The 22,627-nt window shown below is 35.9% G+C and overlaps 1 protein-coding gene across 2 annotated transcripts in view; it reads left to right on the forward strand.

Annotated features, from left to right (window-relative positions):
- CNOT2 (CCR4-NOT transcription complex subunit 2) overlaps positions 1–22,320 on the forward strand; it is a 93,623-nt gene extending 71,303 nt beyond the window's left edge. For both annotated transcript variants that reach the window (XM_086610866.1, XM_086610867.1), the window contains 10 exons: positions 2,165–2,244; positions 3,326–3,451; positions 6,002–6,126; positions 7,706–7,826; positions 7,938–8,094; positions 11,840–11,901; positions 11,998–12,047; positions 12,873–12,973; positions 13,516–13,660; positions 21,189–22,320. In XM_086610866.1, the coding sequence (XP_086466992.1) occupies positions 2,165–2,244; positions 3,326–3,451; positions 6,002–6,126; positions 7,706–7,826; positions 7,938–8,094; positions 11,840–11,901; positions 11,998–12,047; positions 12,873–12,973; positions 13,516–13,660; positions 21,189–21,275 (1,054 nt within the window). In that variant the 3' untranslated portion in view covers positions 21,276–22,320. The remainder of the gene's footprint in view (positions 1–2,164; positions 2,245–3,325; positions 3,452–6,001; positions 6,127–7,705; positions 7,827–7,937; positions 8,095–11,839; positions 11,902–11,997; positions 12,048–12,872; positions 12,974–13,515; positions 13,661–21,188) is intronic.
- The last annotated feature ends 307 nt before the right edge of the window (positions 22,321–22,627 follow it).

Here is a 22,627-nt window from a genome sequence, read left to right on the forward strand (position 1 = left end):
TGACTGCTTTCCAGGCTTCCTTCCACAACCTCACGATCTCTGTGCTCCCAGTTTCATCCTTTTTCTCCCTTCAGGCCCTTCTTCAGGGGACTGAGTCTTACACAGAGCACAAACAAGCTCATGGTAGCGATGTGCCACCTCTAACCTAGTCTAATATTTTACAAAATGGATAAAGGAAGGTGAAAACTAATGTTACGGTTATCTGAAACTTGGTCAAGCTATTTAGTTCTGTAGTTTCATACTATGATATAAACATAAAAATGCTTTTCTCAATCCCAGCAATAGAGATTTGGTAGTAACAGTTTATGTTCTTGTATCTTCCCTCTGATTACATAGAATTTGCCTTTTCTTTCCTGTGATTATAGCAGCAAGTAAGAGATGGTGATTTGAAAAGATAATTTTATATTTAAAGTGTTTTTTAAACTTGAGAATCAAAAAAGATTGAAATAGTAATATACTTTAAAACTCTACACCCAGAGGACAATGATTTTTGGTGATTGATATAGATATAGAAAGTACTTGTATAAATATTGTTCAGCAGTAGAGTAGATAATGAAATCCCTGTCTGTAGAAGCATTTGAATTAAAATCCTCATCTTTTACTGTTTGCATTGTATATCTCATTTTCAAGAAGCTACAACTTTTACAAGTTGAGAAGGAAATACCACTGGAACAATGACAAGTTCTTATTCCACAGTTCCCTAGCCCACAGTAGTAGTAGTACATATCCAATTGTTAATTGATATATGCAACAAAATTTTAAAATTATACTTGGGGAAAAAAAACCCACAGAGGATGTTTCCTTGACAGGTACAGGAATTATGTGACTTCCAAGAAGTGTTTTCTGAATGGTTGCCTTAGTTAGAGCAATGAAAGTTTTTTAAGGTTTTGAACATAAAAAATACTTCACTTTGCCTTTTGCCTTTCTTAGTTACATTGGTGAAACAGGTTACAAATAATTGTAGGGAAGTACACGTTTTGTGGCCTAATCCCTTTCTTATCCCTGAAATTCTTAACATGGTTATTTCTAATTATTTTAAAAACAAACAAAAAAAACCTTGCGTGAGAAATACTGTCTGTCATCAGGCTAGAATAGATGCTCTCAAGATGGAGTTGTCTCCTGTTGGTGCTCTCACCAGGTCTTAGAATTCACAGATGATAGCAGGAATGTGTTTCCTCAGATGTGTGAGATGTCAAAGATCTGGATGTCTTTCATATACACCACCTTGGGGAAGCAAAGCAGGACAGGACTAGTCTTGGCTAAATGTTCCCTTTCTTGATGTCTCGATCCAAAATGAAGCATTTCTGGCTATTTCAAAACGGAATGAAATGCTTCAGATTTTTAACTGTGGAAAAGTCCGTGTAGGTAAAATTTCCATTAGGAAAATGCTTGACATATTTATTTATGGAAACTTCTAAAACATAAACTTACATCCTGTTACAGGAGAAAAATGAATGTTGTAATTTTCCAGAGGGCAGAAATTCAGAATTTCACTCAGCTGGGGCCTACCTTTGGCCTTCTCAACATCTCCAGCTTGCACAGAATGAAGCGGATCATTCCTGAGGGTGTCTTTTCGACCACAGTAGTCCTCTGTGATATTTAGATGTCTTCAAACATTTTTGCCTGACTATATGAAACTTTAATTTAGCTGGTGTCCTTGTGTGGCAGAGACCATCCTTATGCTCATAATAGGTACCGTATGTCCATGGCGATGGTTGCGCACTGTAACTGCTCAGCTTATAACTGGGTCATGACAGACTGGATCGCTTCCATGATTGAGCTTGCCACCTGAAAATGAATGGGTTGCCGACTGACTTTTCACCATTGCATTTACTACTACTACTACTACTTCATTTTTCTATATGAAATTATTGAGTAATGATCACATTTGACATAACTTGTTGGTTGACAGATGTCTTGAGACACATTGGCTGTTAAAAAACTAAGTTATTCTGAAGTAAATCCAGTGGTCTTGATTGAGCAGCTGCTGAGAGTTTTCACAAGTATAAAGGAAATAATTAAAAACTGCGTTTAGGCGAAGGTGGGTTGCTTAGGATTGAAATAATTTAACTGCCTTAGGGGTTTTTTTTCCCCTTAATGCTTTCCACTGGAAGTTACAAAGTATGTATACCCTTTTGTCTGACTTCCTGGATTTTTTTCACAGTATGTCTGGATTTGGGATGAACAGAAATCAGGCATTTGGAATGAATAACTCCTTATCAAGTAACATTTTTAATGGAACAGGTGAGTTTAGTCTGATTCACGTTGATCTTAAACTACAGTAGAGAGATTTTTTGACTAAGTCTAATTGAATATAGTTTGTTCTGTTAGAGTGCAACTTTGTTAAAATTTTCAGTTGTTTCATAGAAATGCTGCTTCAAGAGCGATGGTATGAAACTGTTACTACTTCATACTGGTGGATTTTAATACTTTTGAAGACAAAGTGAAAGTATTCTGTAGAATAGTCACTGTACCTCACATGACTATAGATTATACCTAGTTGGTTAGAAATGCAAGTTAGCTTATGTAATTGAAAAGAGGATCAGAGAAGAAAAGATATATCTATTTTCTGTGAAAATATTATATAAGGTAAAAACAGCAAGAAAGTGTTTTTTGAAATCTCAAATTCCTTTTAAACAGCTGATGTATAATGTGATCCTTTCAATCAGTTGTTTCAGTTTTAATTTTTCTCTGGGCATGACTTCTTCACCTGAATTTAATGAACTAGAAAAGGGGAAATATCCTTGTGCATAAATGCCTTAGGTTTGTCCATGGTGACGCTTCCGTAGGTGGCTGTGTACATGAAGCAACTTGAGGTGCTGATGATATCACAGAGGGTAGTATTTTTTACTGCAAATTGAAAAATATTCCCATGTAACTTGTACTGCATTGGCTCTACAGCTGCTTCAGCTTTATCTTACCTTACCTAAGGACAAAAGAGCTCCTAGATGCTGCTGCTAATATGGGTTATTATCTTCTCTCAAATTTCTTCTTGATATAACTCCTGAAATTTTAAACAGACTACCTATCCTAGTACTGTAATTTTGATAGCCTGCCTGCGTTTTACGTGTGCAGTCTTTAATCAAAAATGAGTAGGCCTTGTTACTAAATACTGCTGACTAGCTATCGTTTAAAAACAAACCCCAAACATCTTGATGCTCTTTAGGCTAGTCTCATAACACACAGGCTGTAGTTATTTGTAATAATAATTATAGTAAGAGTAAAAAGATCAACTAGAAGAAAGAAAATACATCCTAAATTTATCTTGCACATAATGATGTCTTTGAGTACTTAAGGGAATTTAAAATATCTGCTTTTATTGTAGATGGAAGTGAAAATGTGACAGGACTGGACCTCTCAGATTTTCCAGCACTAGCAGACAGAAACAGAAGGGAAGGAAGTGGCAATCCAACTCCATTAATAAACCCTTTAGCTGGAAGGGCACCCTACGGTAAGACTATAGTTTTGAAAGCTCTTTGAACGAAAAAGGTATTTGCTTGATTAACCTTTTACTGTTCATAAGACAATAGGCAGTCTTTTCAAACATGCCAGACACTTGAGCTCCTGAGTCTCATTTTTGAAAATAAATAATCAATATCTCTGTAACGGGAGATTCCTCTCAGGCTTTTGTAAGTATTAGAACTCATCTGTTTTATTTTCTCCATCGATAGGGAGTTCTCAGTCTGTATAGTGTGATTACTCTGAAGCTGCGCACTCTAGGCATTTCTTAGGAAATAAGTTGCTTTCTAGTTGCCTGTACACAGGAGCTGTCAAGGTCTGAGTAGTAAATTTTAGAAATAATATTTGATTACTAGAGATGTTATTGTGTAAAAAGTCAACAGCTGTAAAGATACTGCATATTTTCACTGTTTATTGGTAGTACTTGCTCTAGTATTGTTCACTGTCACTCTTAGGCTGAACATCAGATTTCAAAAAGTAACCTGTAAGCATCAACTATTATCAATCAGATTCCAAGTCTGTCTTAGATAATTCTTACTAAACAGCTTAAATAATAATAAAGGGAAAAACTTTAAGGTGGATACAAATCTTATTATTTAGGTCTGGATAAAATGCAGGCAAGCTTAGTGTGAAGCACAATACTCTTTTTTTGTTATTGCTTTAGTAGATTTTGTCATGCATGTTGCATCAGCTACTCTGAAAAGTTGCTTTTATAACCTAAAGTTATTCTTGCGACACTTGTCAAATTTCCAGCCAAAAATACTATAAAAACTATAAAAACCTGGTGTTTTTCAGAGATATCTCTAACTGTAATTGGAAAGAAATAATAGATAGCGCATATCAGGAGAAAGTAACCTCGTGGACTGGGCGTAACCAGGGCCCTCTGCTTAAGATAGCTGTGAGAAACAGCTAAACAAGTTCAACTCAAGTGCTCCTAAGCACAGGGAAACATCACTTCCCTGAATAAAGGCACTGAAAAGTCACACTGAGAGTGGAAAGCTAATATGGCTTGTGGTTTGTATGAGATATGGTCTGTCTCTGGAAAAGAAGCTATTACATGGAAAATTTATAGAAGGTAGGAGGGAAATCCACACAGATGTACTTCCAGAATGAAGCTGGAGCTCAACATTCAGCAGCACTGCTGCATAAAATGTCTGTAATTGCTCCTGTGCTTACACCATTTCCCTGTTTTGGTGCTAGCATAGCTGTGCGCACGACTGTATAGTCAACCAGCAAGGAAATTTCTCTGTCTGAAGAGTTATCTTGAGCATCTGCACAAATGCAGGGGATGAGTATGGTGATAGAAACAATCAAGAAATAAGGATATAAGATGTGCTGGACGCTATCTCCAGCAACAAAAAGAGGAGAGCACTTTTGGTTGTGGTCAAGAAAAAGAAGGTTTGAAACTGAGCAGAGGCATACTTTCCATGCTTAGCTTATTTAGGAAAATTGGACTTCAAACAATTTTTAGATAGAGCAAGAATATGCAACACAGTTAATTCATTATCAGTTTTATTCATCCACTGGAAGAAATCGTAATAACTGTGGATGAAAAGGGTGAACAGCAGAAACAAGATTAACTCAGTGCTTTTTTTTCTTAAATAAAAGAACTGTGATCTCTAGCTCAGAATGCTAGAGAAAGTCATATATTGTCAGCTACTGAACTATACAGCTCTTAAGAATCTTTGAAAAATAAGCCCTAGACTGCTTCTATCTTCTCTTCCTCTAGTGCATTGTTGTTTGCAAGCAAATCACTGTATTACCTCTCTCTCAGCAAAGAGTACTTGCCCTTGGGTGCGTGATGTGGGGGCTTTTCTTTGGGTTTTTTTTTGTTGGGTTGGGTTGGTTTGTTGGTTTTTTTTTTTTTTTAACTGGCATTAAAAAAAAAAAAGAATGTTGCTTTTCAGTAGTCGGAATCTATGTTCCAATGTGACTGGCCTACTTTTTTTAAATTAGGGTCAGAGCACTGAGAGTTGCAGGCTAAATGCTTTCAGTTTTCATACTGAAAGTAGGAGTCGTTCTTATGTCACAGGCAAGTATTTCATTGGTGATATGTTCTGTTGCAAGTTAGCTGGGCATCCTTTAAGAATATGTGCTTCTAAAAAGATTATGCTAAGAAGTTCTTCATGCAATTAGGGGATGGAGGGAAAATGTATTATAATCTTAAAAGCAGTACATCCTTCATCAGTGGATTTCCTTAAATACCGCTTTAATAATGCCTGTAAAGATCATTTGATTATTTAGATGTGCAAAACAGGTGCTGTTCCTGGTAAAAGTACTGGGCTTCATTCTTAAAGCAGTGGATGTGTCTATGAATTTAACCCGGAGTGTTTCTCAGCTCACATTTAAATAAGAGGCTTAAGTCTAATATGTGTGGATGTTTTAAATGAATATGCTTTGTTTTGGTTTACCTGTTTTTTTGAAAGTCATTTCTGCTGTACAGCTTGCACATAGTGAAAATGGACAGTAAGCAAGATCAGCAGCAGAAAATTCTTTACTTAGCAGTCATTTAATGTTATTCCTGCTTTCGTTTTGATGATAGTTGGAATGGTAACAAAACCAGCAAGTGAGCAGTCCCAGGACTTTTCAATACACAATGAAGATTTTCCAGCATTACCAGGCTCCAGCTACAAAGACCCAACATCGAGTAATGATGACAATAAATCTGTAAGTAAACCTTAAATCTTCTTTTATTTCTAGTGTTTGTACTTATTTTGATGACTATATTTTAAAACAGGCAGTGACTATATTTGTAATAGAAGATTTTCAAATTTTGCCCTCTAAATTGGGAAATTTTGCATAGGCAACATTTCATATGTAACTGCATAAATAGAATTTCTCAGAAAGTATTTGGTCCCAACAGTCACTGCAATCTTGCTTTCTTAATTTCATGACTTCTGTGTGTCCTTTTGTATTTGGGGAATGGGTCAGGGAGGAGCTTGCAAGAACACCTCAAAATTTATTTTTGAGAATTGATACATATTTTTCAAGTTTTGCAATAATTTTTTCCACCAATTCCAGCTCATTTTTTGCTGTTGATGCCTCTCATCAGTACTTGTAATTTACACATTGTAACATGTTTCTTCAAAGCTGTCAAATCCTTTGAAAGTGAGGTGGTACAATATCACTTCAAGGTAAAATTCTTGATGGGGAAATGAAATCACAGGGAACAAGCTCTTATGATAGAGACCATGGTGTTCATGGATGTGTTGTAGACTAGTGGGATACATTGTATCTTAAATATTGTAGTAATTATCTTGTATTAAATATCTACCTTAGTTCTTAAGATTATGGACTTTTTTATTGTTTACTCTGAAAGATTTGTAATAAAAATTACTTTTTTACTCCAAATGAAAGGTGAATAAGATTTGAATGGCAGAGAACAGTTTCCTAGTGTTTGATAGAATATTCTTGTTTGTGATTGGTTTATTACTTGTAATTGCAAAAAGTATCTTAATCAGGGTGGTATAAATACTCATGAGTAGGTAGTAGATGTGACTGCAAACTCGAGTGAAAACTGAAAGAATGCAACTGGTCAAAAAAAGGACGAGGGGAAAGCCTGGTCCCCAAATGTTGTGGCTATGTTTATCATGTGGAAAATGTTCTGATACAGTTAGTATTGAATACAGTAAGGAAGGAGGGGAGTAAATGTGATTACATTGTGTTACTGCAGACTTGGTTTAAAGAATAATACAGAGTAAGAAATAATAGTTAAGGAAGGTGTCTTTTGTCAATGTAAGAGCTCCTGGAGCACAGTCACAGTTTTCTTGCCAGACAGAGCGTTTACATCTCTTTCCTGATAATTGCAAATGTGCCAACTCTATGTTGCTTGCACCTGAAATTGGCTTGAGTTATTATTTGTTGCTATGTCCTGGAGTGTTGTGCAGGAGCAAGACTGTATGGAAAAAATACACGATGTGATGATTCCGACAAGTCACAGACTCCTGGGATATCCATTGTGTATTCAAACACTAGTGTAAAATATTTTCTTATCCTTTTAGACTGCAAGCTGTTGGCTCATTAATATCTCTTATTGTGTGACAGGTATACTTTATTTAGGAAGTGGTAAATATTACATGAGATTTGTCTGCAGAGCTCAAGAGCTTCAACAGGGTTTCATTTTAGTGACTAATTTATTAGAGTGACTTGATATACTTGAAAGATACTTGACTGAAAGATATGGTCAACAAGTTTATCCATTTTGGTTTGTTTCTCTCATACCAACTCTGCAAATTATTTTTAATAGAATTTGAGTACATCAGGCAAAACATCATCCAGCACAGATGGGCCCAAGTTTCCTGGAGATAAAAGTTCAACTACGCAAAACAACAACCAGCAGAAAAAAGGGATCCAGGTGTTACCTGATGGTATGTGTCATTCCACTTTTTCTCCTTTAAAAGTTTTGACAGTCATTTAGATCGCTTTGTTGTTTCCTCCACTTCCTGAAAGGAGAAAATTAATTTTTTCTTCTTGCTCAGGTCGGGTTACCAACATTCCTCAAGGGATGGTGACGGACCAGTTTGGAATGATTGGCTTGTTAACATTCATCAGGGCAGCAGAGACAGATCCAGGAATGGTACATCTTGCATTAGGAAGTGATTTAACAACACTAGGTCTCAATCTCAACTCTCCTGAGTAAGTTTCTGGTTTTTAGTACTATCTTCAGTTTTGGTTTTATTATGCTGTCATTCATAATAGTAGTCATGTGAGCTAAATGAGCCTATCAAACCCACAAGATATTTTGCCAAATAAAATTTGAAAATGTAATGACAATAAAATAAAATTTTCTTAAACAAGGGAATTGTGCTTCAAGACATACTGAGATCTTGTTATGCAAGCTTTCAATAAACCTAAAGGCTTTGCTTATTCTCCTAACTTCTTTAGGACTTTCTTCAAGGATTTGACAGTGTAATGTTAGTAAATTTCATGGATATGTTATTTTTCAAATAATAATATTCCTTGAGGATAGCTACACTTAACTCTCAGCAATTTGGGGGGTAAATTCAATTTCTATTAGTGTAATAATGAACAGAGCATCTGTAGTATCACCCAGCATCAAAGATTAATTTAAATGAAAATGTAATTTTATAGTTAACTTCTAGTCATTCAGTTCACCTAAGTTTAGTCATCTAGGCTTCCTAGAGGAAGTGGTGAGAAAAGCAGTTAGCGACTGCACTAATGGCAAGATAAATGCTTAAGATAGATGAGATTAATCACCAGCCCAGGGTGCCTCTCTTTCTCCACTAGTTACAGAAGGAACCTAGATCAGTTTGCACAAAAACGCTTGTCTTCTAGGGGGCTCTAATTGTGAGAGAAATTTAATTTCTGGTACTCTGACTGTCAGCTGAGAATCTCCCACCATTTTGTTTCAGCAGAGATTTACATAGTGTTAGCCTTGTCGACAGAGCAGTATATGTATTTTAAGATTTGCACATAATATGTTGACAAAACAAAAGACCAAACAGCACGCATGCACACAGTTTCACAGAGCTGCACTCTGAATGGATGAGTTGAGGGAAGACTGATGAATGTGGAAAGCATAGGAAAAATAGCTCCTGATTTTTCTGTCTTGAAGTAACTGACATTAATTTACGTATTTCTTTCTAAAGATGTAACTTTTACAAATTGCCTCTTCTGGAAGTTCTTTCTATAGACCTTGCATCAAAACTTAGTCAAATTGTTAGGCTATTGGCACTTCTGAAATATTTCAAAACATCCAGAGTCAATTGTCTGTAGTTATTTTCAGAATGCGTTACATTAACATAGTATCTTCTTCACGTGTAGTGTTAGTCTCACAGGTCACTTCTCTATTGAAGCCAGTAGTTTCCCCGCTCCCATCCCCTTCTTCTGGAACATAAAGAGAATGCAAATATAATGCATAAAGAACAGTTGTACTGGCTAAGGGGTTGCTGCTTTTGCTTGGTAGTCCCAGAGCTTACAGCGTTCCCTGGGAGGCTGGTCTCCCGGATCTACAGAATACTTAAGTAATTTGCTGTTCTCAGTGTGGATTGCTCAAACTTAATTTGAGTCTAATCAGCTGAAAGTAGAATGCCTTTGCTTATTGAAATAATTTCAAGTACATCTGTATCTGAATTATTGAGTTGTTCCTAGACACAGGTGGAATCTGGTTATGTTGTTTGGTTGTACAGCTATTTTCTCTAGGTGTTAGCATGCAGAATAGTAGTAGTGATGCTACTTTTGGTGGTTTCATGTTTTATTCAATGTTATTCATTAATTTTAATGACTAACTTCAAGTTTAAGTTTAACATACCTGTTGGAAAGATTCACATAGTACCTCATTGCAGAGGAGTACCAAACAATACTCTGATGCTGTGATGACTTGTAGCTGTGTTATGCAGCTCCTGAACACTGCATCCAGATTATTGTGTGTTTGTACATGAATAGTATATATACCTGACATGCTGCTGCTTTTCCTTAGCAACTATGCTGTAAATAGCTGGATTTTTAGCATTTTATTACTGTATATAGGGTTGTTAGGGTCACAGATGGAGGGGATAGGGTTAATATTTAATCCAGACAGTTCTGTATCATAAAATTGGTTTGATTTTATACTACAGAAAAGCTTTGCAAACAGCCTGTGCAGTCCTCAGTGTTTGGCCTGCCATCTTGCCTTATGTTAAACATACGTTGCTTGCTTTATGAACTGTTGTTTGAAAAACTAAAAGCATTTCACCCATGTAAAGTCGAAATTTTCTGCCATATGAGGTACTTCTGATGGTAAAAATACCTGTCTGACTTAAACAGCACAATAAGTGTGCTTTTAGAAACAAAAGTTAAGAATTCTGCATGTATCTCTAATGGTGTGAATTAACCCTTCTGCCTCCTGGTTTCGTATAGATTTTCTGTGCAGGTAGGTTAATTTATTTTGGGGGTTGAAAGAATTATTATGTATTGCCTGTACAATCCTGTAGTTCTTTGTTAAGAAATATGCCTTTAATTCCTTAGGATAACTTAAAATTCTACATAAATAAAAATGAAAAAAAGGCATTACTTCGTTTAGTTCATGACAGATTATGTAGCTGTTTGTGCACTTTCTGAAGCTTTCTGAAATACTAATCAGATGTACGGTAGGCTGTCCAATACCTCCTTGAAAAATGTTAAATTAGTAGTTTTGTTTATATCATAGAGGCAGCACTGCACAAACTCTTCAGTTTTTATTGCATACAGAGGTGCAGTCTGAGTCCGTAAAATCCTGGATTCTTTGCCCTAGGAAGCCAAACCTCTAGGGCACATGTGACGCTCTTCTTGGGGCAATGCCTATCCATGCTTTCAGTAGAAGGAATGATTTCATTACTTTCAGCATCTGCAAATTTTGTCACTGAAATCCTCCTTTGGGTTCTAAAGCGAAAGTTTTTGCTGACAGTAAGGTTAGTCAGCCTGGAGTAAGATTGACACCACTTAATCAGTGTAGTTTGTCCCATATAGCTCAGCTGGGAGTTGGTGGTGTTCGGGTAATTTGGTAGGTTTCTGATGGTTTGGGGTTTTTTTAATAGTAATTACTAGGCCTTTGACAAGAAGGAAGCAAGGATTTGATAGAGTGTACCACGCTCAAGTTTCGTTTGCAAAACTTGCCATAATAGCATGCTATCGTGGATAATTGAAAGCAGACTGTAGCTACCTACCTGTGGAAAGTACATTTTACTCAGTCTTTTTTTTTTCACTTTTTTACCTGTTAATTAGAAAACTCATTCCTCAGTACATCAGTCATTGTAGTAGAGTTGGAAAGTTCATCATTTTATCTTTATTAAATTAATGTCACCAATTTTTTTTAATATATGTTAGCAAAATCTATATGAAAGTAAAATACTAAATCATAATAAACTTATATTCATGTTGTACTGGGATTCAGTTTATTTGTCATCACTGAAATTTGGAAGAAGAGTAAAATATTTACTGGTTAGTTTGGGGGGGAAAAAAAAAATTAAAAATCTGCCAGTATAGGCTTTCTTCCTCTTAGGAAGAAAAAGGCTAATAAGTCATAGGCTAATAATTCAGAATCCACCAGGCTTGTGGCAGCTGTTCCTATGCAAATCGAAACCCTATGTAAAATTAGATCCCTAAAAAGGGTTGAGGTCCCTGGCACTTAAGTTGAAAGAATGATAGATTAAAAAGGCAATCTTGACCCTGTAGATTCCCATGGCCGTTTAAATGCAATCTTACTCCACTTCTTAAAAAGTGAATAAATGTAACAATTTTAGGAAAGTGGGCTGGAAATTTCCTTTTTTCCTTCCTTCTCACTCCAGGTGGTGGTTTCGACTGTGTGATATGATTTTTAGGTTTTGAGATTGGTTGTGGGGATTTTTTGTTTGGTTGGTTTGTTTTTAATTTTGATAAATGTGTGCTTTTTTCTTTTCTTCAGAAATCTTTATCCCAAATTTGCGTCACCCTGGGCATCGTCACCTTGTCGACCTCAAGACATAGGTAAGAGAGAAATAACTATTTAATTCAATATTAATATTTGCAAATTATATTCATTTACATGTCTTAATAGTTGCATCAATTCCGATTCTTTTTTAGACTTCCATGTTCCATCTGAATACTTAACTAACATTCACATTAGGGATAAGGTGAGTACGTGTGTGTGTGTGTGATTATTTTTTGTCAATTTATTACCGGTAATTTTCTAAATTTTCTTTCAGATAGGTAATGTTCAAAATCAGGGCATTTTATCTTTTTAGGAACAGTGATGCATTAACCAGCTAATTGGACACATCGTACACTCATTCCACATTAGAAAAAGAAAGAGAAGAGTAAACCGAGAATGGGCATGGTTAGCTAAAGGACACATTATGTTTTTAAGAGGATGCCCTTCCTGCAAAACAGAAGTTTGTTATACTCTGTATACTGTAATATTCAAATGCCATATTAAATTAAGATATTTCTTCTTGAGATAAGCTCAGAATTACAATTCAAGATATTCTCATGTTTATCTGTTGCCTTCCATATCTACATGAATAGGGATTTTTTTCTTATGTGTATTTTCTTTCAACTATTGAAGTTCTGTAAGAGGGATCACTGAGAAATATTGTAAGAAGTTGTAGTAATGTTACTTAATAGAGTGTCAAGTAAATGTTTTGTTTTTTTTTTTTTTAATTTTTAAAAAAGTAAGTAGATGAGGATACACACAGGTGCAGGGAGAAAATTCTGTCTTACTGTTCATCACTTCTGTTTATTTTTCTGTTGTATATTTTAAGTTGGAAAGGTTAACTAAAAGTGAAGAAAAATTATTGTTTTAATAATTATTACTCTTGTTATATTAGAGTATCATTTGCAACACACTTAGGATGGAAGCACGTTCTGGATGTATCCTTGTCTTATTTAAGTGGGATAGTATGTCTTAAAACATTTATCTATTGTGATTTTTCATCCTCATTTTCTTCAATCTTTTGCAGCTGGCTGCAATAAAACTTGGCCGATATGGAGAAGATCTCCTGTTTTATCTCTATTACATGAATGGAGGAGATGTATTACAGCTATTAGCAGCAGTAGAGCTGTACGTTCAAACTATTTTGTCAGTCTTATATGATTTAATCTATTGCAGTAATGAAGTAGTGGATGTAAAAAGAACCCCAACAAGTTAGGCAGTGAAAACAGAAGCTTAGTCAGTCTGAAGCTGGAAACCTTTTTTAAAATACCTCCTCCAACCGTGATTCCATTTTGTGCTTTTTTTTTTTTTCCTATTCATATAGCAGAAATCACAAGTCTGTCTCATAAATTTTGCATTATTATGAAGCACTGGGAAAAAGTGGCAAGTGCCAGTCATCGTTAAACATCTCACTTATCTTCAGCAAAATGAAAACCAGTAAATAATCATAAAAAGAATTTGTTATTTGAACCTACCAGACTTCTTAAAGTTTCATATGTGCTTAGTTTGAGGTGTAATAATTGCATGGAAGAGGTATGAGATGGCAGGTATAGCAATGTCTTAGAAATTTTGCTTTAGTTTTGATTGGAACACTTGAAATTGTATTTTATGAAGTCAAATTCAGATAACTAACACTAAAAATTATTTTTCCTTCTTATTAAAAATGAAAGATTTAACCGGGATTGGAGATACCACAAAGAAGAACGAGTATGGATCACCAGGGCACCCGGCATGGAGCCAACAATGAAAACCAATACGTACGAGAGGGGAACATATTACTTCTTTGACTGTCTTAACTGGAGGAAAGTAGCTAAGGTATCTCTTTTCCCACGTGCAGATTTTTTAAGTCTGTCAACCATGTATTTTTAAAAAGACAAAAGTAAAACCCAACCTCCTCCTCAAAAATAGCAAACTTTTAAACATCCTATTGTTTAAGTTCATTATCTTAATGTCTGGGGTGTGAGGCAATAGAGATTGCCTAAAACACTGGTTTATTCATGCAAAAGGAGATGTCTCTCTATTGGCTGTGTTCTTTGGGAGGTACAAGGATGTAGAACTTAGGAGTTTTGTTCAGATGGAAAGCTTTTTTTCAAGTACAGAATTATAGACTAGAAAGCATTATTTGGCACTTGAGAAACTGTGCTTGCAGATATTTTATTGTTTTGCTTTAGAAAATTCAATAGGGAACTACCTCATCTGACTCTGGAATTAAAAACAGGTATGGGAAGTGTTTTGAGGGGGGCCTGGGTTTTTTATTTTGTTTTGGGGTGGGTTTGGGTTTTTTTCCCAGATACTGTCTCTCCTTGAGCATACTGCAGGACTTCTGTGCTGTTTGAACTTCAGAGTACTTTGAAATAAATCACTTCTTTTAGGGTGGAGGCATATTTTCATAATGCTTCTTTTCTGTATTCTAGGCTAAGGGGCATTAAAAAAAATCTGAAGGCTACGGTGTTCTCCCTTCCCACTTCTGATAATCTGTTTGCCCCTTTCTGTCCATGAATAGTGTCAGTAATGTTCACCCTTTACTTGTTAGCTGAAGAAATTAATAGAATTGTGCTTAATTTTCTCCCCTTCCCCCAAAGATAATAAATTTTCAGTATCTTCCAGCTTCTAAGGCCATCTGACTTCCAATTCCAACTTTTAAGACCATCTTGTACAGTGCCTTTTCCTTACTGCATCCCAATTTCTATGATTTCTCATGTCCACTAAAACAAAAGAATTTTCTAGTGCAGATATGTGTGCAAACATTATCTGAGAAATCAGGAACGCTAACATTCCCTAACCTGGCAAGAGGTGATCTCTTCTGAAAAGAGCCTTCCGTACAAGGTGATACATTCAGCTTCAGCTGGAGCTGAAAAAAAGATGCGTTCACAATATAGACACACTCACTATACTTACCCAGAGTCTGAGTTAAGTAGTTAGTTAAGAATCTCATTCCCCACTTAAGCTTGCTTATATGAGATTTTATGGATGTGGCATGATATTGCTTCACGTTTTAACCGATGTATTGGACTCATCAATGAAAGAGCAAACATAAAACTTTCACTTCAAACCTTCTGTAGATACGGTGTCACTCTCTTGCTTTTCTCTAAAAACACTTAACAGATCAGACTAGATTAATCTGGAAGCCTTGAACTCAGCAGATGTGATTCCAGCATGCTGGAACCTATGTTTTGTGGTTCCATGTACTTAGGTATTTTGTTTAATCAGAAATCTTTTCACCTGGAGCTTAACTTACAAATTGTTTGCTGAAAAGGCATTTCATTTCTGTGAGCCAGTTGCATCTATACACTTGGAGATTATGAAATATTTCATCAAATAGTTACATGTCTTTTGATGTGTTTTTAAACATCAGCTTTAAATTAAAGGGAATGAAGTTCATTTTCCTCCCCTCTGTTAAGTGCGTTACATTTCTTCCTAGCCAGTATATTGAAGTTTGCAGTCTTGTAGAGATTAATTAGATACGATGCTCTTTCTTCTTTCTTCCCGTCTCCCCCCAGTAAATGTGCTTAGTCTGTGCAAGCTCCCCTCAGAAATTAATGTCTTAGTTGCCCCAGATGATACGGGGGGCTCTTGAGTCCATTTGCGTGCATGACTTGTTGCCTCTGCTGCCTTTCCTGTGATGGTAAGAAAACCAAGATTTTTAATAGCAAGCCCTACTTGTATAGCCTTTCATATGTGCAAAGTAATGCCAGAACTTGTGAGCAAAAACATCACTCCCCTCAAAAGAAAACCCAAACTAAAGGAAAGTTTTACTTTCTACTTGAATTATTTATATGCTGCTTGGTATACTTTCTTAGGCTTCCCATGACACCGTTTAAAGCTATTGTATTGTTATGTAAGATCATCAGAGGAGAAGTAATTACCTTTTGCAAGGATAGATTTCTTCTTCGGAGTCAACTGAATATCTTCCATTTATTTATGAGCAATAAGAGCCTCATGTAGATTCATGTGTCAATGGAATTAAGTTTTTACCCTATGTGGAAACATTTCTTTTACTAGGAGGAAGTGGTGCCCATTGTATAAGCATAGTAACCTCTTTAGTGTCTCTTTCTACCTGTAGTAAATGTGTGAAGCTGCTACTTAATGCTTAAGCATTACTTTTGAAAGCAGTATTTTCTCTGTTTGGAGTCCTGAGTGCTGTCCTGAAATTCAGCACCCAGTGCTTGAGTTGTTGATTAGCATGCTACATCTGTCTTTTAAAGAGTAGAGCTGGCTTCATCTAGAAGGCATTCCTGGAGATACTGCAGTGAAAGAGATGAGAATCACTACTCTTCTCCGAATGATTTTGCCCAAGATCTACACAGATTCTCTTCTCTTTGCTTTGCATACTGAAAATGATTCCCCCAACATTAAGAGGCAATGAATAGCTAGTAAGGAGACAGACAGTATTTTCGAAAGTTTTGCACCTGCAGCAGTAAGCTAACAAGGAACATGATCTCCCCTGCCCCCAGTGTCCGTAGGAAGAGACACTATCCTTTCTGCTAGGCTTGTGTATTTCTTAATGCAAAAATAGGAATTGGAATATTATTTTGAAATTTTTATTTCATTTTAGTTTGATGCAAAATACAGCAAGCAAGTTGAGTATTGTTCACTGGAAGCTAGACAAGGATTTGGGGAACTAATTGCTATTTTGTTATAGGGAAAAGGAATCACTTGCTAGAAATAATTCAGTGATGTTTCCATCTGATAAATAAATAAGAACTTAGATGTATGTCAGGTGTGATATTGGCGTTTTATGGTGCTGCTGTTACCTCTGATCTTAATTTCTGGAGTTGACATTTCCTTGGAGGAAGACTAACATAGATTTACTGTAACAAGAATGGCAGAATTTAATAACTCTGTGTTGCTTTGAATGCAAAGAAAAGTACAGCCAAGTAATTTTTTGAACAAATGCAGCAAGTATTAATTAATGTTTCAGGAAATTAAAGATATAAGAAGCTGGGGAGAAAAAAGGAAGAATTCTGATAAATTGCAGTCTCTTACTATAACTGCTACGTTATTAGTGAATACTGGGAATATAGGTTTCTTAGGAGACCACAGTAGTAATTGCTGCTTAACGGTTTCATTAGTCCTTTTTCAAAGCAGTCAGACAAGAATTTTTTCTGGTAAATGACTCTCTCTTGTGTGTGCAAATTAAATTGGTTTTCAAGGTACTTTAGAAATTTGTCTGTTGTTTAGTGTATATCCTTAACTACAGGGCAGCATGTATTTTAATGCATTGTGCTTTGCAGACAGGATGCATTATGAGCTTACATATTGACTGTACCTATTTTACATTATACTGCATTACGACAGATACAGTGAAATACAACTATTTACTTTGGATAATATTACTAAATCTTAAGACTAAATTTCTGAAAACATAAACCAGACATGATTTAACAGATTTTTTTGGTAGTGTCCTAGCTTGGTTTTAACAAAGCGCAGTAAAATAGACTGAATAACTTCTTTCAAGGAAACATATAATATATTTATCTTTTCTTATTAAGCTGTAGGCTCTATTTTTATATTCCTAATAGATAATAGACTAAAGAAGGAAATGCAGCAAAGTAACTGAGTCGTGAGACAATTCTTAAACTGTTAAGAAATAAAATAAATTCTGTGTTAATAGGTGGTAGTAAATAGTGAAAAAACATGAACTACAGTAAACTTCAAATTCACCTTAAATGCAAAACAAAATGCAGGAAAGTGCTGATTACAGATATATCTGTGTATATGGTTTTTCATCCTAGGGCATGTGGAAAGTACAGTATAGTTAAAGACACTTTGATTTTTCACTGAAGATTTGGCTATATAGTTTGCTGGTGTTGAGGAGTCATGAGAGAGAGACAAATGAGAGAGGAAGGGAAGTGGATGAGAGACTAAAAATGCCTTCTGCAATTGTGCATTTACTGAAATCCTCATTTAAGTAGTCTGAAGTAAACTGTCTGGAATTTCTCCTTTGAAAAGTAAGGAGAATTAATCCAGTGTAAGGAACAAGAATATAAAACCCTTTTACTTTGATTTTATAGTTATAAAACGTGGAAATCTTTATGGGAGAGGTTAAATTTCCAAGTGTTTATTTGCTTGTAAGAGTTGCTGCCTGTATTAAATTGCTTCCTATCCTTTTAAGATCAATATTAATTGAAATACTTTTGTAATTGCTAGAAAGTTAAATTTGTTGTTCTAATAGAGATGTGCCATAGCATTTTAATTCAGCCCCTAATTTAAATTTGGGTCTTTGCATCCATCTTTAAGCCGGTATAAACGCTGCTTTTTTGGGCTCATTTGGAATTTTGAGCTAGCCATGGAATTTCTGCCGTCTCCTTTGATGGACTTAAAACAATCCAGAATATTTTGTCCTCAGGGCACTTCCTATTGGGCTAACTCTTTGTCTTGTTTTACTCTATTAATGCTATGGGTCACCTTAAGCAATGCTCTTCTGTCTTGAGTATTCTTACCCATTATTGTTTGTACGGGCACAGGCTGATGTAACTTTACCATCAAAACAAGTTTTCAGAATGGCGTGAGAAGTGATTGATTTCTTTGCATAGAACAATTTATTCAGCGTTGCATGTGTGCTCTTAAGTTTACATACACACTTAGTGTTCATTATTCTTGGTTAATAAAAGGTATTTAATAATTACTTCCATGTGGAAAATAAAACAATTTAACACGTTTGTCAATGGATAAATGGCATTTTTTTAACATTTTATTTGTATTTGTTTATATTAAAAAATATATCAGTGCTACTGTTCACATCCTAAACCACAGTGGCCCCTGGAATCAAAAGCAAAACCATAAAATATACCTGTAATACAAGTATTTTTCTATATGTAATAAATAATTGCATCTTAGTTTTCAAAAATATTTGGTCAATGAGTTCTTTTTTTGGTATTGTCAGATATAACTTTAGGTGTTCTTATACCCTACTGGACATTAGACTTGAGCATTGCTGACACAGGGATGCAAATCAAAAAAACTCTGGTTTAAGCCTGTTTGTTTTAAAAATCAATGGCAGTTTGAAGTATCAACTCACGTGCTTCTAAAGAAAGTTTGGTAGGGAATTGTATTCCTTCTTCTAAATGAGGGGCTTTCGATTTGTGGCACACAAAGGGCTGCTGAAGCTACTGAGCGTTTCTTTCAGACACACACCTTGCTTGCAGCTACTACTGCCAGTAGAGACACAACCACCTTAGGTCTGGAAAGCCCTTTTTAGGCTACCAATACTGTCTTGCCAGTTTAAGTAGCCAGTATAGGGTAATCTTGAAGGCATTTCAGAGCATGTGGAGGTTCAGGTAGCTGACTGAAGCTGACCATAGATTGGCAGTAATCTGCAGACCCTTCCATAATTATGTGCAGAGTGGAAACTTTGAAAGCCAAGTATGGGAGAGAAGTTAGGGTGATATTTTTTCTGTTATAAAATAACTTCAGAATTACTGAAGATCCACCCAGCCTAAACCAACCTTTGACATCAAAATACCTGCATAGATTTGTACACCTTGATCTTGCTTCTGACAAAAGGAGGGAGCAGGCGTCCTTTCAGTATCAGCAGGTGTGTCTGTATCTGCACAAGAAGAAAATATAAACCCGACTGGCATGCAGTGTTAATTAGAAATGCCAAAAGCAATTAACTTGTATATGTAACTTAAAAAAGCCCAAACAAAAAACAAACCACCACCAAAAAACCTCCACTCAATCAAAAAAAAAACAACCTTGGTTGGAGCAGAAAGTGGGGAATCAGAAATGAAGCAGATGTGCAACACTTCAGTGCAGATGGCTGTAAGCTCACATGGGTTTTGCTAGGATTTTCCAGGTCTAGGGACAGTGTGCTCTGGAGAATGAAGGCCTTCTGAATGCTTAGCATTTTTCTCTAGTTTGTTTCCTTACCATGCTGAATGTTCTTTCTATGCTAGATGGACCTTGTTTTGTCTCCAAGAAGAGAGGTCCGGGAGTTGGATTACTTAGATTTTCTTTCTAGTCTTGCTTTGACTTCAATTTAGTTTGTCTACCTGTAAAAACTGAAATATTACACTATTTAATCACGTTGAGGAGTGTTCTAAAATGATCAGTTCACTACTCTTAGTGTTTTCATGTGTATGTAAAAATAGCAGGGTAAGTTGGCTCTGCAGATCCAGATGTCATTCTGCTGAGATTCTCCGCTGAGTTAGGCAGAATAAATCACTGTGGGTGTCCAAGGTAGCTGTTGTTGAATTACCGTGAAGTACCCTTAATCAACAATTCTGAAACTTCCGCTGTTTCTTGAGTGAAGGTAAAATGGAGATGAGACACAGTTAAATTGCTGAAAGGATCTGAAAAATAAAAGATTTAAGTAAGTCCTTGTACATTTTTGCATGAATGAAGTAACAAGCACCAGATGTCAAAGTACGCTAATTAGGGTTGTGTGCACAAATTAAGGTCACAGGGAAGGAAGCTGCTTTTTTCACTGTAATAATCAGGGTGCATTTAGACATCAAGGGTAGTTGCAATCTGGTTTGTAGTATCTGCTGTAGTCAAAATAAGAATTCGTACTGCATCACCGAGATGTTTTGCAGTTTTGCCAACCAGATGCCCTCAAACAAAAGTAGGGTGACTGTGCCAGTGAGGCAACAAAGCTGCTTATTTGTGAACCAGTAGCTTGTGTGGCATCTGAGTAACATGGGCAAAGATTTTTCTTCTGTGTGGTTGTTTGTAAAAAGCTGAGAGAATTTCTTATGAAAGATGCTGGTGAAGTGTGATACAGGAGCAAGGAGCTCAAGGTACAGGAGGGTTGGGTGAGTCTGAGGCTTAAATCTGAGTATGAAACGTGGTGGAATATTTTGTTAAATTCTGGTTTAAGTACATCTCAGTACTTCATCTTTACCGTTTTAGATAGTACTCCCAGTTTTGTTCTAAGAAGGAGAAACTTAGCTAGTTTAACTTACAATTGGGCCTGGTGGTATGCCACAAAAAATGCCAAAACTTCAGGTCATCCAGAATCAGTGTCTGTATGTCTGATGTGTTGAAAGACAAAAACTTTTATTCGTCGTTGAGCTTATGCTGTGACTATGTGTTTGTGGTTTTTGTATGTGTGCGTATATAAAGGTGTTTAAGATCACAGCTAAGGTTCTGAGAGTAATGTAGCATTAAGAATAGGAGAGCTTACATGTTGCAGGTGTAATGGCTTAGGATATTGACTTTTTTCTACTTCAAATACAGAATCCCAGATAGTGAAATGATGTGTTTCTGCCTTGAGATAAGTTAGGACTTTATCTCTTCTGTATTTGTGCTTTTCAAGTATGGCTGGTAGAAAGACTGGGTCTCGACAGGTAAATGATATGTTGTTTTATTTTTTTTTTTGTCTTTTTTATTTTAATTGTAGGAGTTCCATCTGGAATATGACAAATTAGAAGAAAGGCCTCATCTGCCATCAACCTTCAACTACAACCCTGCTCAGCAAGCCTTCTAAAGACTTCCCTTTTCTTGGGGTATGGCTGTCTCAGCACAATACTCAACATAACTGCAGAACTGATGTGGCTCAGGCATCCTGGTTTTAATTCCTTGAGGATCTGGCAATTGGCTCATGCGAAGGGTCACCATTTGAGGTCCTGCCTTACTAATTATGTGCTGCCCAACAACTAAATTTGTAATTGTTTTTCTTTAGTTTGAGCAGGGTCTGAATTTTTGTTTTTGTTTTATTTTTTGCCAGCAGACAAGCTTGGGTCTGTAAAGACAAGCGAGTACACTGACAAAAGTTTACCACTTAGTTTTCCAAAATGTAAAAACAAAAAAACAGAAAAAAGACAAAAAATTAGACAACAAAATTTGCATTGTTCATTGTAGCACTATTGGTAATAAAAAAATGTTTGTGCATTTTTATGTGAAGATCCTTCTCGTATTTCATTTGGAAAGATGAGCAAGGTTTGCTTCCTTCATTTTACTTCCCCTTCTGTTTTTGAAAGGCAGTTTTCGCCAAGCTTAATGCAAGAATATCTGACTGTTTAGAAGAAAGATATTGCCACAGTCTCTGGTTAGTTTCCAGAGTTGTGTATTACTGAGCTTCATCTTTCCAGAATGAGCAAAACACTGTCCAGTCTTTGTTACGATTTTGTAATAAATGTGTACATTTTTTTTAAATTTTTGGACATCACATGAATAAAGGTATGTATGTACGAATGTGTATATATTATATATATGACATCTATTTTGGAAAATGTTTGCCCTGCTGTACCTCATTTTTAGGAGGTGTGCATGGATGCAATATATGAAAACGGGACATTCTGGAACTGCTGGTCAGGGGACTACTTTGTCGCCCTGTGCACTAAAGGGCCAGATTTTCAGCAGCCAAGGACATCCATACCCAAGTGAATGTGATGGGACTTAAAGAAGTGAACTGAGACAATTCACTCTGGCTGTTTGAACAGCAGCGTTTCATAGGAAGAGAAAAAAAAAAAAGATCAATCTTGTATTTTCTGACCACATAAAGGCTTCTTCTCTTTGTAATAAAGTAGAAAAGCTCTCCTCACTGCAGTGTTGACTTTGATTTGAGATTGTGAAATTATTTCTTCAACAATGAAAAATGGAAAAAAAAAAAGTTGAAGTATTAAAACTATCGAGCTGTACAGTGGTTAAGACACTCGAAGAGTCTTTTTGCTGCTGACAAGTAAATCCATGAGTGTTTTACTTTCTTTTCCACAGTGAAGTTTCCACAGCCAAAAAGTTTGGTTAACCTTGGTTTCACATCCCCTCTCCATAACAGCAAATAAATAATTCTTAGAAAGACGGGTGGGTAACATTTCAAATGATAGAAAAACGCTTCAA

This window comes from Tauraco erythrolophus, chromosome 4, assembly GCF_009769465.1.
Source record: "Tauraco erythrolophus isolate bTauEry1 chromosome 4, bTauEry1.pri, whole genome shotgun sequence".
NCBI lineage: Eukaryota > Metazoa > Chordata > Aves > Musophagiformes > Musophagidae > Tauraco > Tauraco erythrolophus.